Genomic DNA, 18827 nt, shown 5'->3' with positions numbered 1-18827 from the left:
TAAATATGCTGGACCAAAACCAATACCTTCGGTCTCATTCTCTCCCGCAACTCGATCGTCTTCCAGACAGCTCTGTATGTAGTACCGCTTGAGGCGCGAGTGCGGCGAGTCGCGTGCGACTTGCGAGTCGATCGAGAACTTGTCGTAGCGGTAGAAGTTATTCGTCACTTCGAGCTGCGGGTACAGGCTCGAGTAGAACTCTTGGCAGTGCACTTTCTGTTGGATCAAGTCAGCTTCCGTTTCTGGTGTGCGTTCCCTGCAGGTAGTAAGAAAAAAATATTTTGATTGGCCGAGTTAATAAGTTTGAATTTAACAATAATAACATTGAAATAAATAATTTAAAAAGCAGTTTGCAGTTAGACTGAAACAAATTACCCAGCAACAAATTTATAATCTTACCCAGCAACAAATTTATTTTGAATAGTATCCACTAGGTAATTGAGCAATGGCTTCTTTTCCGATTGGGCTGGTGTCAAGATATCTTTCCTCTCTGTAACGGGCTGAAAACAATAAATATATTTGAAGATTTCCCATTCAAAAAGGAAGATAAAATTAAACTTCAACTTTCATTAATAGATAATTTACACACCGTGCTAACCGCATCAGAGAATTCGTCATCCGTAGAGGGCCAGCGGTACCCATGTCGGTAGTCAGGTTGGACTGGCTTCGGTTGAAGACTCTCAAGCTCTAATTTTAGTCTGAAAATCAAAATTAATGGTTTGTAGCAGTACGTTTTATAGGAGAACTTCTAAGCACACCGTAGCGTAGCGTAGTAGGGCATGTGGAAGGGCAGCTCTAGCAATACCAGCTAGTACATGTGCTACGGGAGCAGTATAGAGCCGCAACATGCGCTCTACATAGTGAAGTAGAGTAAAAACACTCCATACATAGAGTGCAGCAGCTCTTCCAGCTGTTCTAGCAGGAAGTGCGCCAGCGATTTGTCTAGTACGACCACGTGTACGTGTGCTCTACGTCTATACCTAGAGTGCAACACCTCTTTCAGTAGCTTTGGCGGGAAGAACGCCAGCAATGTGACTAGTATGGCCACGTGTACGTGTGCTCTACATCTATGACTTCATATACTTCATGACTTCGTATACTTATACATACCTAGAGTGCAGCACCTCCTCTAGCTCTTCCGACGGGCAGAACGCAAGAGCTGCCGCGAACAAATCAGCTCGCACTTGCGGAGCAGTGTGGGGTGGAGCAGCTCTAGCCACACCAGCCAGTACGTGAGCTGCTTGGGACCAGCGCAGAGCAGCGAGCCGCCGAGCACCGGAGAGAGCTGTAGCCCCGCCCCCCGCCCCGCAACCCGCGCCCAGCGCTTGTTGGCACACTTGGGTGAGCACCATGCCCTCCCTGAAGACACAACATTTATATACGTCAGACGTGTGATGTTAGAAATGGAAAAAATTGGTTGTCTGTAAAGTCGGTTTACTGACGATAGTTGAACGTGACAACGTCCGATTGTGCTTCTTTGTCGTTCGTTCCGCGTTCTCGCTCGCACTTCAAGCCTTACAGGGCCGCATAAGTCATGTTTTTTCGTGCATGCAGGTGGCTCTATCGAATTATAAGACGTTGTCACGTCAAAAACAAGGTTTTTTTAAATGTGCTATAATCCATTTGATTGCATTAGTCATCGGATATGTTAATTTTTTAGTGGAGAAAATAACAATTACATACTTTATCGCATAACATTATAATTGCATGCACACGACAAAATCACCCTGATACAAAAATCTCGTAAATTATTTTACAACTAAAATGCAAAACCATAATGACCATGATGTAAGGAACCTTGTTCAATAAATGATTTTTATTTATTTTTTATAATACCAAAACTTCTATTACTAATACAACATGTTTTTTTATTTTACCTAGCCTCATCATCATCACCCGCAACTCTTAACATCTTGGCCACTTGCAGTAATTTCTCGCTCGCGAGGAACGAGCTCGACTCAGATTTCAAACAATCTTCAATTAACTTCATACGATCTTCGCAGAGACGTACTGAAATTTGAAAAGTGATAAATTCAGTCATGAAAGTATCCTAAGCCCTGACTTCAATAATAATAACAAAATTTGAACTATGTAATAAATTAAAAAACTGGAGCGATGTCAAGGGACATCCGGATGGAACGAAGTGTTAAGTTAGAGAGAGACAGACAGAGAACCACGTGCACGCCGCACAACTTTAGCAAAAAGTGTCGTGACAACTTTTCGTAAGAATTTTTCAAAAATCTTATTAGATAACATCTTGAGTCCAACAGTTAACTCACTTTGAATAGGCAAAAGTTTAATCCTGAACGCATTAAGTATGGGCAGAGCTTCTATCAGGTCAATTTCTTCTTCCACTTCAGGATGTCCACGCTCGATTAAGTTTAAACAGGACCTATATAAATAAAAGTTTCAATTTACAGAAGAATTCTGTTTAGTAAAGCAATAGAAAACAAATTAAAATGAAATTCTGTTCAACTTAAAAAGGCATAAATGGCAGAGTATATTACTTAAAAGTCGAGTCATGAGTCCCGCCTCGTGATCGAATTTTTTCTATTCTTTATAAATTTATAGTTAAAAGGTTCTTAAAGTGTTGAAACCTGAAGTAAACCGTCTTCCTGGCCTTTATAAAAACACTAAATTAGTATTTTGATGAATACTTTTTAACCACAAACCACAAGAATTCATAACCTCCTCCTTTTTTGAAGTCGGTTACATAAAACCCTCACCTAGCCAATTGCAGCGAAGGGTCTGTAAGCGAAGACGCCGAGTTGAAGTACTCCCTAGCGGCTTCAAGCACCAACTTGACCGTATTCTCATAATCTATAACGTGGGAACCATAGCGCATGTGTGGATTGCAAGTTAGTACATCTGCCGCCATGCGGATGCTGTCCATGTCACCTGATGTTAGGAGGGCTGATGCGTAGATCTAGAACATTCCAGAAAATATAGGTTACTAGGTTTCCGCCCGCGGCTTCGCCTGCGCATTCATAGTAAACCCGCACAGTTCCCGTTCCCGTGGGATTTCCGGGATTGCGTCATTTTCCCGGGATAAAAAGTAGCCTATGTCTTTTCTCGGGTATCAAAATATATCCATACCAAATTTCATGAAAATTGGTTCAGTAGTTTAGGCGTGATTGAGTAACAGACAGACAGACAGAGTTACTTTCGCATTTATAATATTAGTATGGATATTCTTACGTTGATGCATTTTGGACTATTATAGAAAGAAAAATGTTGAGTTTGAGCTAAAAAAAAAATGGTTCCCTTTACGCACGAAAAAGGGCGCTATTAAATTCTCGACAATAGTTTTTGTGCTTGCACATCCGATTATAAAAATAAAATTCTGATTTCACTAAGTACATTAAAATGACCAGCAGTTTCGAAACATGATATAAAAAGTTGTGGAACTAAAGGAGAATTATTATTTTTTATAATCTAATAATGGCAAATTTAACTGACTGACATTGGTTCACAGAATGTTAATATTGTTAATTGAGTCATAATTTTAACAACTAAACGAGTTGCATGCTAGAAATAAAAGTGATAAACTTACTTCGTGACACTCCTCGCGAGTGATACAATCAAATATTGTATGCTGCAGATCCAACATGTCCTTGAGAATGCTATTCCATTCACGTTGTTTTGCTTTTTCGCTCCTGAAAATAATAATAACACCGTCATGTTGACTGTACGTAATTCATGTTTTTTGTTATAAAAGTCAAATATATGACGGACTGTAGCAGCCCGTAATTTATGGAGCGCGCGCGGAGCAAAAAAAATGTCTATGGAAAGAGCCGCCGTTCGTAATTCGAATTCCCAACGCTTACCATACAATATACACATATGCGGATCCAGTGTACGATCAGACGCGCCAATTTCCTTGGATACGGCTGCCGTTCGAAATTCAAAAACCTCACATACACGTGCGGCTCCACGACGCACTAATCTCCATGGTAACAGCCGCGTTCCAATTTCAAAACATCACATACACGTGCGGCTCCACGACGCACTAATCTCCATGGCAACGACCGCGTTCGAAATTCAAATCCCCACATACACGTGCGGCTCCACGACGCACTAATCTCCATGGCAACGACCGCGTTCGAAATTCAAATCCCCACATACACGTGCGGCTCCACGACGCACTAATCTCCATGGCAACGACCGCGTTCGAAATTCAAATCCCCACATACACGTGCGGCTCCACGTCGATGGAGCGGGCGAGGCGCGCGAGCAGCCGCACGCAGTGTGCGCGCTCGGGCAGCACGGCGCGCAGCTCGCGCGGCGCCACCGCCACGCCGCGCCACGTCAGCCTGCTGCACCCGGCCACTATGCGCTCCAGCTCCGATACGCGCTGCACCATGTAGTTCGACGGGACCGCGCCGTCGCTGGACACAAACAAATAATGCAAATATTCAAAAAGGATCGTATCAAAAAAAGGCGGGTTGTACTCCGGGAGTGCCGGCAGAAGTGAAAACTTGATTATTAACGTTTAGCATGTTTGATAGTTTGGAATGGTATCCGTCTTACGCATGGAATATAAGGGCTTTAAAAAAAAAAAAAAAAAAACCGTCTTACGCTTTTTAGATCAGGCCACGTGTCCTGACGCGAGTTTAAGATTTTATACCCAACGCCGCTAAAGAAGTTTTCACTTCAAAAAATATCAAAATCGGTTCGTAAACAAAAAATTTATCCACGTACACACTTAAAAAAATATATACGATATAATTGAGAACCTCCTCCTTTTTTGAAGTCGGTTAATAACTTATCGAGAAAAAAAGAAACTCAAATCCAACTGCTGTTTTATTAAAAATGTGAAAGAATAAAAAATAAATGGATTCGAAGTCGCGTTTTTATAAACTGCATACACATGCATCAACATCAACCAATTAAAACCTCCCTCCTACGTACGCATGACGATAAAGACCATCACACAAAGACACAAAAAAAAGACCATCAACAGGCTATAAACCCAACTCACCTCTCCTTCAGCATGCAGTGCAGCAGATCGCACGCCATGCTGAGCTGGTGCGTGTGCGCGTGCGCTAAAATGCACCTCTCCGCAAGCTCTAGAAGCATGTCTCTCTCGAGCGCAAACTCGCGCTTGTTGCGGAATACCTGTTACCAATGAAATTTTCAATTCACTTTTCATCACATACTCGCACTGTAGCCTGTAGGTATATTATTATAGTCGGCACGGCGAACCTTGATTCCTATGACAGTTCGTGTTAGTGATGGGTTGTATGATGATTCGTGTCGATATTTTACCATTTTATAGGCAAAGGCGTGGCTTACATTCAGACACGTCGGTAAACATGTTTTTACAAATATTATAAACTGCATTTTTAACTAAATTTTTTAACTTTAATGTTGTTGTTGTATTAATTTTTTAGCATAGATTAAGTAAGTAAAACGAAAGTTTTCCAAAAAATAAAAATGCACCTTATCAATTTCTCATAATTTTTAACCCGTTAAACACGTATTCGCTATACCCGGCGCGGCGAATGATGATCCCTATGACAGTTCGTCTTAGTGATTGCTCGTATGATGGGTCGTGTCGATACATAATATTTTTTTAGGCAAAGGCGTGGTTTGAATTCAGCCACATCGGTAAACATGTTTTTACAAATATTATAAAATGAACTTTTAACTAAAATTTTTAACGTCTATTATGTTGTTGTTGTATTAATTTAAGTTTTTTTGCATAGATCGGTAGGTAAGTAAAACGAAAGTTTTCCAAAACATAAAAATGCGCCTTATCATTTTCACGTAATTTTTAATCCGTCACATTGTATAGGTATTATTTTATCATGAAAATGGAAGCCCCCATTTAATTTGTCTAAAAAACTTATATCATCATAGGTAAGTAAATTAACGCGAACGGTAATTAATTAATTAATTATGCTGCGATCTTCTGTTCCATTCAATAGTGAATGAACTAAAGCTTAAGCATGGAAAAAATGTGAACTCGTTTCCATTATCGAAATTTGTTTATCGATACTTTCCGCACTAGTCGATAAATGCCAACGATGTAAGTTTTGTAGGACGTAAACGTAAAGTCAGATTGATATAATTTCTCGTAAAAGTTAAGAATTGTTATAATTCCAACGGAATATCATTGTTATGGCATAAAGCTACGTAAAAATAAATAAATGCCATTTTTAGACGCCTCCAATACGTTTCTAATTTAATGGTGACGCCATTACAAGTTTGTCTCTTGAGAATAACTGTCAATGTCATAGGAATCATCATTCGCCGCGCCGGGTATAGTGTATATTTTATCATGAAAATGGATGTCCCGATTTAATTTGTCTGAAAAAATTTTGTAAATGGATATTTTTTTCAGGTATAGTCTTACTATTTGGTTTGATCTTTCGGTTTTAAAAATATTGAATCATTTCCATTATCGACTTTTGTTTATTACTTCCGCACTAGTCGATTAATGCCAAACGTGAAACGATGTAAGTTTTGCAGGCAGTAAACGTTGAATGTTAAGAATTGTTATAATTCCAACGGAATGTTATAATGGCATAAAACTACGTAAAAATTAATAAATGCCCTTTATAGACGCCTCCAACAAGTTTCTAATTTAATGGTGTCGCCATTACAAGGTTGTGTCTTGGGAATAACTGTCAGTGTCACAGGGATCATGTTTCGCCGTGCCGACTATAGGTACATTTTTATACCGTGAAATGTACCTATTATAATATACGATGATGCTATAGAACAGGGAGGTTGTCCTAATGTCTTATATTGCTATTCTCTCCAGTAAGGGTAAAGCGATGGTATTAAGCGACCTATAAAGCGCTGTCATTTAATGTCGTGTCGCTAGAAATAATACTCCATTACGATGTCATGGCACGGGGACCGGGCGTTTTTTAATTCATTTAATTCATTCATTAGCCAGTAAACAGCAACAGTGACTGACCGGTTGGCTTGGTTGGTAGTGGCCCTGCCTTCCAAGCCAGTGGTCGTAGGTTCGATTCCCACCCGGGGCAAATATTTGTGTGATGAACATAGATGTTTGCCCTGTGTCTGGGTGTAAATTATCTATATAAGTATTTATTTAAAATTATATATGTATGTTTATCAGCCATCTGGTTTCCATAACACAAGCGAAAGCTTAGTATGGGATCAGATTGTGCCGTGTGTGAAAATTGTCCTGAAATATTTATTTATTTATAGTAAACACGGTACACAAAGAAGTTACAATTCACTTTTTCAGTATGTTTAGCCGTTTTTAACAGCATGCAAATTATTTTCTTCAATCATATACACTTACCTCAAGCACAAGTGTAAGGTCGTCCTCACTAAGCTTCTCCAGGAAGTTGATGAGATTGGATATGGCCAGCCCCTCCTGGCGCACGATCACCTCGTGCCGCTTGAGGAACGGCATCACGAAGTTGCGCAGGTCCGCTAGGAACGTCTCTGTTGTCGACTGGAAAATAAAAAAAAATTGGTTGTCTGTCCGTTTACTGACGATAGTTGAACGTGACAACGTCCGATTGTGCTTCTTTGTGTTCCGCGCTCGCACTTCAAGCCTTACATGGAACGCCTCAGAGCGAGGTAACGCCGCATGAGTCATGTTTTTTCGTGCGTGCAGCCGGATGTATCGAATTATAAGACGTTGTCACGTCAAAACTTATGTTAATCACGAGATTAAGTGTTTTGTCAATAAATAGATTTTACTTCCTTTCGAATGTCTTATAATTTTAATGTTACGTCGTTAAAAGCAACGTATAATAAATATTCGATTATAAAGCGGAATGGGAACTTGTGTCCTTCGCCTTACCATGCCTACAGATAGTGTTCCTATAACTTTATAGCAATTATTTCAGGATTTTTTTTACATTGAAAATTTGAAATAATTCATTATGTGTAACATTAATATTTCGAGTTTTTATCCTCTCTTGTGAAAGGGATCATACGTTTAAAAAGTAAACAATTTTGCCGTGCTTAAAATCTAAAGTCAGTTTCACGTGAAAACAAATATCTTTAACTCATAAGACATTTAAAACACATGAAAAATAAACTCACAAATTTCGTCAACAACTTGCAAACATCCAGCACATCCATTTTCTCCAGATCAGCCAGGGTCACATTTTCCACATTGAGCTCATACAGAAGCGTGGCTAGGGTCAGTAAATGGAACAGTATAGTATCCATGCCATTGGCCCTGCCCCCTATAGTGGCGATAGTGATGAGTGTAAGTGCATGTGAGGCTAGACCACTGCGCCCTTCGATTTCACGCGCACGTCGTTGGTACCATTCTGAGATATCCTCTTCCGATAGAGTGTTTTCGGATTCGGGTGTCATGTCTTCTGACCAGTTCGAACTCCAGATTGGTCTAAGAAAACATAACAAAGTTTAATGTTCGGATACTAAATATTTCAGAATAATTAGTGCGGTTAAAATAATTTTACTCAAAAATGTAACATTTTTAAAATTATGTTTTTTTACTGGACGTCAATTGGACATAATATTTTGGGTACATACTTAAAAATTTAAGCTTAGTCAAAAAGTTTCAATAGTCAAAATTACCTGAAAATCTCTTTCTTGCACCAATCATGCTCATGCTCAGATGGCTTTATTTTAATCGGCGATTTCTTTTCGAACCAAACTATAGGTTCCTTAGTTGGCAATAAATGCTGATAGTTCAGTGGATTAGCTGACTCTGGTATCTTGTCCAATACTGCCAATTGCATGGACAAGCTCTTTATATACGGCCATAGACAAGTGAGAGCTTCTATGCGACCTTCTTTCGCAATTTCCAACGCGCTATAAACTATGCTGTTGCTACGAAGTCTATGGTATTCATCTTTTATGTATGTAGACTTTTCGCATTGAAGGATTGCCTGAAGTAAATTTACAAAATTAATGAAAAGTTTTTTTTAATTGAATTTTATACTAGAGTTTAAGCAAAAAAAGTCAAAATTAATAAAAAATAGCGCGTGTGCCGAGTACACATGTCAGAAGTGAAACTTCTTTGGCAATTCAAATATACCAAAATCGTCGCCTTATTCCATGACGTGAAGGTATTGCCAGGACGTGACCTTGAAATTTTACTCTTAACATGCCTAAAGACGTTTCACTTCAAAAATCATATATTATTATACCTCATATAGGTTAAGTCTCTCCTTATAGAATATCATCACATGCCGACAACGCAATAGTTCACTGGTGTAGGTATTCAGATCTTCCAAGGTGATATCATCGGGCGCCTTCCATTCGTCTTCCGGTAGGTCTTTGTTTATTTCTGTGATAACATTACAAAATTAATAATCGCTCATTTATGTTTGACCTCTCTAGAAACTACTCAATTAATACAAATTGAAAAAAAGAGAGGATTACTTGAAGTAACATAATTTAGTATTTAGTATTTCAACGCTTAAGGAATAAGTTTATCTATTGAAGCATTGCTACAGAATATATATACATATAAATGAACTTAGGGTTTATTTAACTGGACACGAAAGGATGTACAATTGTACAGAATAATTGAGACGTATATGTGTATGTATAATCATTTATTCTACAAACCATCCAAGATATCAGTGGCTGTTAGCTGTAACCCAAAGTCCAATAGAGCGCGGGCCGCAGGAAGGCTCTCCGGAATTCGATCCACACACTGATGTACTACCCAGATCTTTTTCGACACTTTGCTCTGAAAGAACAGCAATAAATTTTAAATGTATTTTCGATCAATAAGTTTGGAAAGGGTACAAAACATTTGATTTGGATTTTTTGTATATTATCTGTCCATGAGACTGGGCAAGGACTGGGTAAAGAAGTAGAATTAAATAAATTATAAAAAAAAAAATATTTTTATTAAAGAGATTATAAAAGTGACAGTGAATATAGAATTTGAAAATTCAGATTTCGTTTCATTTTATGGGAAGTTTATTCTGAAAGACCTATGAATATTAAAAAAAATGTAATTACCAAATAATTCTGTATAGCGTCAGTAGAAACCGGATTTTTCCTCCATTGCTGTTGATAGACTAGATCGCTGTCCAACCCAAAGGCTTCTGCGAGGGTAAGAGCTTCAGAATATTTGCCGCTCTCAATCTAAAAATGGTAAAGTTAGTTAGAATGCAAATGAAAATTTATAGGTAATTTTATTAATTTTTAGAGCTAGGATAAAATAACTGTAAATGTACATTAGGAAAATATAACTTAAACATGTATGAAAAGATTTCATTAAATCTAGTTTAACTCCAATTTTTAGCCAAATAGCTGAAAAAGAGTATAATCTTATGACTACCTTCAATAATTAAAAAAATATAAAATTTTCTTATGAATCTACCTTTCTAGAAAACAATTCCGTCGGTGTGGTGCTCTTAACCCCCAGCAACCTATACACGCGAGATACAATGGTGATCTTCTTGGGTTTCGGTTGGAATGTCTCCATATCAGTGATAGCGTATAACACAGACTTGATAAGCTCCTTGCCCACTTCTAGCATTGAATCGTCCTCGGCTTCCGATTTCACTACTGCCATCTGTTTGAAAAAAATTGCAATTAAAGTATAAATAAACAATGATTTCAACAATCCAACCTCCTTAGTCATAACCAATGTAATTAAAAAACATTTGACGAAAATATGTCTGATAAATATGTAAAAAATAAATTATAAAGAAATATACCTTACTCTAAAATTAGTATGTAGCATCTTTTCTCCGTAAAGCTTAAAAATTTTAAACGTATTCTACTCTCATATATCTACCCACATAAAATGTATTTTTGTCATAAGAAAAAAATGCCCGCAAAAATGTATTTAAAACTTACCGATTCATCACTACGGGTCTTATTAGCGGGTACTACATTGGACTCACACTCTAGCGCTACAAAAGCTCCATCGTGGGCACATCGCACCTAAAAACATAAGAATAAATATTGCCCCATGTGAAATAATCCCAATTTTCATTATTTTCGTTTATTATATTTATTAATGCAGAAGTAAAATAAACTAGAAGTATACCTGAGGAGCGCCTTGAAAGAACTCCGGTTTCTTGCCCAAAATATTAATCATATCCTCAATCCCGCATACTGACACCGCTCCACTGAATCGGGACACTATAATTTCCTGGAACACCAAAATGACTTTTAATTTATTATTTAATGAAGAGTTAATTAATTGTAATTTGTAATACAATAATTGTTTTTAAATATCTTGAATTTGTATTGTCTTTGGCGGCAATATCCTCCGCGCGTTTTGCCTGCCTATTGTTTTATTTATAAACAGAGCATATGCTGAGCAGTCAAACACGCAGATACATGTTAGTTTCAAGTTTTTTTCTTGTTTTCATATACGTTTACTACAAGGATGATATGGTAAATACAAGTATAAATACTTGTTTTGTTTCCATCTTTCAAAATACCTGATCGTTCCACCAGTCTACATCAGCAGGATAGTATAACGTCTGGTCTTTGGCGTTGGGCTCCTTGACCAGTGGGTTTTGCAGGTCGAACTCCGCTTGTTCGACCAGTTTGTGCCTATAATCTCCACGGAGTAAAGGTAAACGCCATATTGAGACATCACCATTGCAATGGATGCAGGCGAGCTTGCTGCTGTCTGGTGATGGCACCATGCGGACTATGAAGTTCTGAAATGGAATATTTACTGGTTGATCCAAAAGTAATGATAATTGGGTATTTCCTGTGCACATAAAAATATAAAATAAATATTTTTTGCTTGCTCATGTACTCACTAAGTTATCACAAAAAAATCATATCAACAGGACACGTTTCCAAGTATTTACATTAATTTGAATGTGAACCGTGGGTGCCAGAATGTTTCCCGACGAAAAGAAGAAACAACGATTCGACATTTAGAGGGTGAATTTCCAAATTTTTTATGAGATCAGGATAATTTTTTGGCACGATTTGTGATCATGGACGTTACCCGGGTTCACCATGTTTATGCTGAAACCAAGAAACAATCAATGGCCTGGATGCGAGCTTCCAAAGTGACGATGAAGAAATTCAAAGTGAAAATTAGTGGGATAGATTAAAGCGGTAGTTTTTTGGTACGCTGAAGGAATAATTATGGTGGGATATTTTAAGAAGGTACCCACTATATTGGGCTCTTACTACACATACCAAATTAAAAGATTGCGGTAGGTTAGTGAGGAAAAGAGACATGGCAAAATGCGGGCTTGAATGCTGTTTCACCCAGACAACGCACCAGATCACAAAGCGTCAGTTGCAATGGCTGCCATTCAAAAATCGGCATTCCAAATGCTTGAACACCCACCCTGTTTGTTAGATCTAGCTCCTAGTTATTTCTATCTCTCTCCTCGGCACAAGAAACACCTTCGAGGCAAGAAATTTTAAGACGACAGCGAAGTGATGGCCGCAGTAGAGGGGTTTTTGTGGATGAAGTCAAAGTTGTTTTTTTTTTTAAGTTTAAGAAAAAATATCGATGTATATTATCTAGTTAGAAGACTATCTAGAGGAATACATAATAATTTTAACTGTAATGACCTTGTTTAATATTGATTATCATTACTTTTGGATCAACCCATGTATGTACATTTACAGTGTAATACTTAAAAAGAATACAAATATTATTGTTTCTGTCTGTCTTGTTCAGATTAAAATCTAATTAGATCTAAATGACGCACAGTTTTCTTCAGAAAAGGGGGGGGGGAGATTTTTTAAGATGATCGGGCGTAAACTTTTATACTAGAAAATTTTTTTCGTCAATAATAAAAAATAATTTGGAAAATCCAAAAGTGCACGCCTCATAATTTTTTTTTAATAAATATTTATTAATTATTATTTTTGTTTATTTAATAACAATTAAACCACATCGAATCAGACCCTGAAAAATGAAAGGGTTCTATTCCTGAGCATACTCAAGCGTAAGAGAAAAAAAAAGACTCGATTAGTAAAGTATTTCGGTCGCTATCGTGTTAACAAGAAAAAGGATCCGCACATACAGACACACGGACGTCCAAGACAGAACTTTTTTAAACTGTTTTTTAACTAGTTTAAATAACAAAAATGACATCAAAAATATCATGAACGTTAAAAATAGTGTTTTTTCTTAATATATGTGTGTATGTATTATCTTACAAGTGCAATGTAATAATACATAAAGACATTTTAAGTTTGAAAAATCAGATGTTTTGCGCGAAGTGACAGTAGTACCCACCTCAACGCTTCGCTTATGAGGCGTGCAATTGCACTATTTGTAATATTGTTACCTAATTTTTTAAGCTATTGCATTGCTTCTATCGCGGGCCTTGAGAGCGGGGACCGAATCCAGAAATTCCGTAACGAAAAAACCTCACGCTCCCTACTCCAACGGGCACGGAGGTGTGGCTTGAAGGCATAGCATGCAGTAGCTTGACCGCGGGAGTCCTCGAGTGCCACACGTCTTTTTTATTCTTATCATACCAAACAACAGCAATATTTTACTAACTGTTGTGTCTTGTGTGTGTTACAACTTACCATGTTCTTGGAATAAACGAAGGGTATATAGAGCTTATAGCGCTCATTGGCCAGCTTTGCCTCCAGCTCATCAGAAACTACAGATAACTTGTAGAATGGCTCGTCATTTAGAATGCGCCATGCCGTCAGACCGGCGCATAAGGGTGAACTCGCTTCCTGTTTAATTTATAATATTATTTATTTTAATTGCTTCCATATCTATATACATTTCTAAATTCTATAAATAACTCGTTTTTTTCTATAAATAACTTTATAAAAAATAAAAACATTTTTTATACTTAGAACAATTCAATTGCATTTTCTCATATACATTGTTAAAAATAACTATACAATACGCTCTTTATTCGAACTCATTAACAATGCGTCAGTTATTTTTTAACTATTTATAAGTAACCAATGAGAAAAAAAATCCAGCGCATAATAAGACAATCTCCACATGAATTTTTTTTTTTAATATTTACCTTATAAACAGCCTGAGGTACACCAGCGACATACAAAGTTCCATGCGGACCACAATACGCCGCCGCCGACACGCCGCCCGCGAACTGAAAAGTGTGGTGCAACTTGTAGCCCTCCGTCTGCGACACTAGGAAGCCGCGCAACTTGCCGTCGTATGTGATTACTAGCACTTCCCATGACCTGGTAAAACATGAATAATCCTACTATATACTATTATAAAGGCGAAAGTTTGTATGGATGTTTGTTACTCTTTCACATAAAAACTACTGAACCGATTACAATGAAATTTAGCACACATATAGAGGGTAACTTGGATTAACACATAGGATAGGTTTTATTTCGGAAATCCCACGGGAACGGGAAATATGCGGGTTTTCCTTTGAAAACGCGGGCGAAGCCGCGGGCGGAAATCTAGTATACACTATGGTTAATAACCCTCTTTATAAAAAGAAATATAAGTGAATGTTGGTAGTCTCACGGAATTTATAATCTGATTTCCTTGAGTTTAGGTTCTTTATAAAACCTGTAATTAACTAAACAATTGGTGCAGTTCAACACTTAGCAAGTTAGATTTTCTATACGAATCTAATTGTAACCTTATTGAGAAATAAATTATTTTTAGCTATAAAAAAATAGCAACAGATTATGATGATAATGAAAATTTAAATAAAAATAGAAATTCAAGTTAGTATTTGATAAATTCGTACCATTTAGTATCCTTAACCCGAAGGGGCATGAATATTATTTCAGATACAGCATGAGTGTTGTCTGTGCACTCCAAACCTCCAGGACGAGAACAATCCTACAAATATATAAAACTTTAGAACTCTAAATAGTAAAATATTTTTTTAAGATGAATCAGAATAAAAATTAAAAACATGACCTTTTTATATGTTCCTCAAATATATAAAAGAGTATATAAATAATATAAATATGTAAAGAAGAGATACCAAGACACTATTAATGCATATGGAGAAATTTGTATATTTATTTGCTTAATGTTTGAAAGGAATATTTTTTTAGATCTAAAAAAAAATAATAATATAAAAATAATTCCGTACTTACAATTGGAATGTTAAATAAATTTGAAGCAGTGAGATCAAAGAAACTAACAACACCATTGCCATACGCAATCACTAAAAATGAACAGTCGGGACTCCAAACAACTTTCCTCCATTGAGCATATGGGTCTCTTGAAACTAAAATGATACATAAGCAAAATTAATAGTATTAATATAGCATTTTAAATCACTTAAATGAGTCAGTAAATAAAATATACAAAAGGAAATTAGCTTCCACTTCATGCATATGGAATATATTGTTATATTGAATTATTACCATTTCTAATGAAGATTTGCTTATTAGTAATTGTAATTGTTGAATAGGGGCATATTGAATAGCTACCTGTTGTTCTTGCTGCAATTGTTGCATAGTCAGAGCGCTTGGTTCTGATCTCCAATATATTGTCAGTTAGTACTGCAACTACTTTTCCTTCGTCTCCTAAAGCAATATGCCATTTCTGTTGTTTTTCTGTGTGCCTGAACATTGAAACAATAACATTATAAAGACATGAAAATTTAAAATGACAAGATAATACTATTTGTCAGTTTTTAAGTAATTTTAGAATGTAAATAATTGTTATAATAACTTACACAGTAACACTATCTATAAGACTCTTTTTTGGACCGAAAAATTTAAGCCATTTCCACAAGGCTGATATATTTTCCGGAAATATATTGTCAGATTTTTGCTGAAATGTAGAATAGGAAATTACATTACAAATTTAATAAAACACAAGACCTTATAAAAATCAATAATGTGCAAAATAACTTACTAAATACTCTGGTTCTGGCTTCCATTCGGAGAAAACGTATAGTTCATGCAGGATAGAATTCTTCTCGGTCATTTTTGTACTAGATTTTTATTAACTTTTTCTGTATTTTTATTCACAAAACAGAAATAAAACGTATGTTTTCAATAATACGTGATAATACGCCTCCGACAGCTGATGTTGTCTGAAAACAGCTGTCAATGTCATCCAATTATGTTGGCAAAATCAATACCTATTTTAAGATCGGAAATTGCCACAAAAGACGAAGAATAATCTTATTATTTAATTGACTACATAATAATATTATGATTTAAATACCGATGATGCTATTCTATTGAAAAAAGTGCTACTTGGTATGTAATGAGGCCTGAGGTCGAGTAAAAATGATGAATTTTAACTGTGTAGATTGTTGTATTTTTCGAAAAAGCTATTTCTGAACGTTATTATTTTGCAACTTCAAAAATGTCAAAGTGACGGTCATTTGTCAAACTCAAACATCATTTTCAAAATTTCAAATATATTTTTACACCTTTTTCAATTTATTTGTAATTTTTTTTATTTTTAACTATTCAGTCTCACCATGAATTTTCTCGATAATGTATTCAAACAAGTATGTGCTAATAATATTATATTGGCTATTTTTTATTTTTTTTTATTTTTTATTATTTATCAGGTTATAACTCCTTGTTTTTGTTTCAGAGTTTAGCAGAAAATGAACGAAATTTAACATTTTGGCAAGACTATTTGAATAACCTTGAGTCTTTGGATTTTAGTACATATAGTGATAAGTTAAAAGTGCCTATTTTAGTGCCAATTGGTAATAAAATATTATTTAGAGGAACTCTCAAACATACAAATGAAGTTACAGTTGCTCTTGGAGCTGATTATTTTGCTAAGTGCTCAATAAAACAAGCTGAAATATTACGACAACATAGAATAAAAGGTACTCAAAAAATCTATATAATTACCTCATATTTTACCATTAAAATATTAACTGTTTTAGTGTAGAATCAATTCTTAGTTATCTTAACTGCAAATTTGTACTTAAGCCTATAAGTATAAATATTAAAAAATGTAGCCAATTCTTGGACTAGTTCATTGAATTACATTGTTATTAATTATTTCACAGATGCTCAGGCAAAAGTAGATGTGTACACAAAGGAGAAAGAATATTTAGAAAATCAGTTAACATTTAATGTAAGTAATGTATATGAACAACCCGGTCAAGACATCATTGAGACTTGTACAGAAGATGAAGACAAATTATGGAGGGAAAAGCATAGAGAAAGAGTCAGGCAATACAATCAGAGTGAGGAAAAGAAAAAAGAGAATATTGATAGTGAAATGACTGATGATGAGGAATTGTGGAATAGACTAGAGGAACTGGAATTACAAGAAGAATTGGAAGCTGAATATAGGAGCATGACAAATAGAAACGATTCAGACTCAGATGGTAACGAATCCTTTATAGTGAAAGATGAAGAAGCCATCACCTTTCCACAAAGTACAAAGCAAACTGAGCAGCAGAAGGAAAATAAAGAAGTTAATAGAAATATTAAAAGTGATACCAATAGAGAGGTTGACACAAAATCAAAGGTAGATTTATTAAAACAGGTTATAGATAGGCAAAAGGATTTAGAAGTTAAACTTATAGAATTGAAGAATAAGGAGAGAGGTAGATGTCAAACAGAACAAGATTTAATAGGTAAATTGGATGAAATGGAACAACTTGATGAGCTCGAAGATGAAATGGAAAGGTACTTTAACCAGTTTTATATTATGCCAAATCTTTTCTTTAATCTTACTTCAACTAGATAAGCTTTTTATTATGCAATTACAAATACAGTTACCACCAATATTATTTTGTTTTTTCTCTTTTTATTAAGAATTATTATTTGTGTGTAAAAATAAGAAATTTTTTAAAATATCATATTTTTGCAAAATTTCATATTTAAGTATAACTAATTAATTAAAGACGAAAGAAGATTTTATTTACAATTTTAATATTTTTCAGATTAGATGATATTCTAAATGAAGATTCAGATGATACTGAAATATCTGAAATATCCGAAGAAAGATCAACTGCAACATCTCTGAAGAAAAGTGTTTCATTTGCTGATGAAGATAACAGTGAAACATTAGAAATAACATTTAAACATTCAGATGTAGAACCAAATATAGAACCATACATTCCTGACAAGGGAATAACCAAACCAAGTGATATATATGAAGCATATTCTAATTTATTTATTGACGGAAAAACTTCTATATTAAGAAAATCTAAGTATGACAATGATAAGATAGAAACAATTGCTCCAGAAATAACAAATGTACAACCAGAGGAGGAATTGAGGCATACTATTGTTGTAAAGGATGTTATAGAAAAAGCTGAATGTAATGAAAAATCGAATAACCCGTCAAGACCAGTTAGTTTGTTTAAAAAGAGAAGGCAACAAAAACCATAGTTGCATAATGGTAACAATTTGTTATTAATGAAATACATACTTATATAAACAAAAATTAGCACTTTTCTTTTAATCTTGACACATTTTTAAAAATAAAAATTTTCAACGATTACCATTTGTATGTATTCAAGACATGTTTCAATGGTAAGTTCAAAAGGTATGAAACAGCGTGCAAATGAAAAAGATATAATTTTGTATTATTGCTATTCAAATGCTTTCTTTTGCATATTTACATTCAGCGTGGAATATTTAATTAAATCATAAATACTAATTATTGATCCATAAAATGATTTTGATTCAAGACGGCAAGACCACAGAGCAAGTAATATGATGGCAAGACCACAAAAGCGCTCAGAATTTAAAAACAAGTGACACCGACAAAACAAGTACCTATGTTAAGGGTGCACTCACACACATCAGTCACCGTCACGGCACGTCACCGGACAGGATTAAAAAAAAATATGTATCAATAGTTCTAGTATGACTCTGTTCCCACACGACAGTCGCCGGCACGAAATCTATCAGTGACGTCCCCGGTCAGGCACGTCAAATAATCTTTCCATACATGTATCATACTTTTATCCCCACTCACCCGGTGCCGTCACGTCTCAGTT

At 35.6% G+C, this 18827-nt stretch overlaps 2 protein-coding genes across 2 annotated transcripts in view; one reads left to right on the top strand and one right to left on the bottom strand.

Annotated features, from left to right (window-relative positions):
- The window catches only part of LOC149487424 (NBAS subunit of NRZ tethering complex-like), a 33196-nt gene extending 17275 nt beyond the window's left edge, over positions 1-15921 (bottom strand). The window contains exons 1-27 of the mRNA XM_089696023.1: positions 15752-15921; positions 15570-15667; positions 15322-15455; positions 14983-15116; positions 14625-14719; positions 13920-14097; positions 13459-13614; positions 11382-11606; positions 10982-11086; positions 10789-10875; positions 10307-10501; positions 9943-10068; positions 9541-9664; positions 9117-9256; positions 8542-8855; positions 8038-8347; positions 7283-7438; positions 4982-5118; positions 4194-4388; positions 3554-3656; positions 2727-2926; positions 2280-2392; positions 1878-2010; positions 1111-1359; positions 590-698; positions 400-500; positions 27-256 (exon numbers count right to left, since the gene is read on the bottom strand). Of these exons, the coding sequence (XP_089552149.1) occupies positions 27-256; positions 400-500; positions 590-698; positions 1111-1359; positions 1878-2010; positions 2280-2392; positions 2727-2926; positions 3554-3656; positions 4194-4388; positions 4982-5118; positions 7283-7438; positions 8038-8347; positions 8542-8855; positions 9117-9256; positions 9541-9664; positions 9943-10068; positions 10307-10501; positions 10789-10875; positions 10982-11086; positions 11382-11606; positions 13459-13614; positions 13920-14097; positions 14625-14719; positions 14983-15116; positions 15322-15455; positions 15570-15667; positions 15752-15823 (4219 nt within the window). The 5' untranslated portion in view covers positions 15824-15921. The remainder of the gene's footprint in view (positions 1-26; positions 257-399; positions 501-589; positions 699-1110; positions 1360-1877; positions 2011-2279; positions 2393-2726; positions 2927-3553; positions 3657-4193; positions 4389-4981; positions 5119-7282; positions 7439-8037; positions 8348-8541; positions 8856-9116; positions 9257-9540; positions 9665-9942; positions 10069-10306; positions 10502-10788; positions 10876-10981; positions 11087-11381; positions 11607-13458; positions 13615-13919; positions 14098-14624; positions 14720-14982; positions 15117-15321; positions 15456-15569; positions 15668-15751) is intronic.
- Positions 15922-16231: 310 nt separating this feature from the next.
- uri (unconventional prefoldin RPB5 interactor) lies at positions 16232-18249 on the top strand. Its single transcript, XM_089695969.1, has 4 exons — positions 16232-16358; positions 16448-16691; positions 16878-17505; positions 17763-18249. The coding sequence occupies exons 1-4, from the start codon at positions 16329-16331 to the stop codon at positions 18211-18213; spliced, it is 1353 nt and encodes a 450-aa protein (XP_089552095.1). The 5' UTR covers positions 16232-16328; the 3' UTR covers positions 18214-18249.
- The last annotated feature ends 578 nt before the right edge of the window (positions 18250-18827 follow it).

This window comes from Colias philodice, chromosome 6 (genome assembly GCF_061535455.1).
Source record: "Colias philodice isolate Cphi_HAF_F1 chromosome 6, ilColPhil1 Martin Lab GWU primary, whole genome shotgun sequence".
NCBI classification, from domain to species: Eukaryota; Metazoa; Arthropoda; class Insecta; order Lepidoptera; family Pieridae; genus Colias; species Colias philodice.
This window is presented reverse-complemented; position numbering and strand designations above follow the sequence as displayed.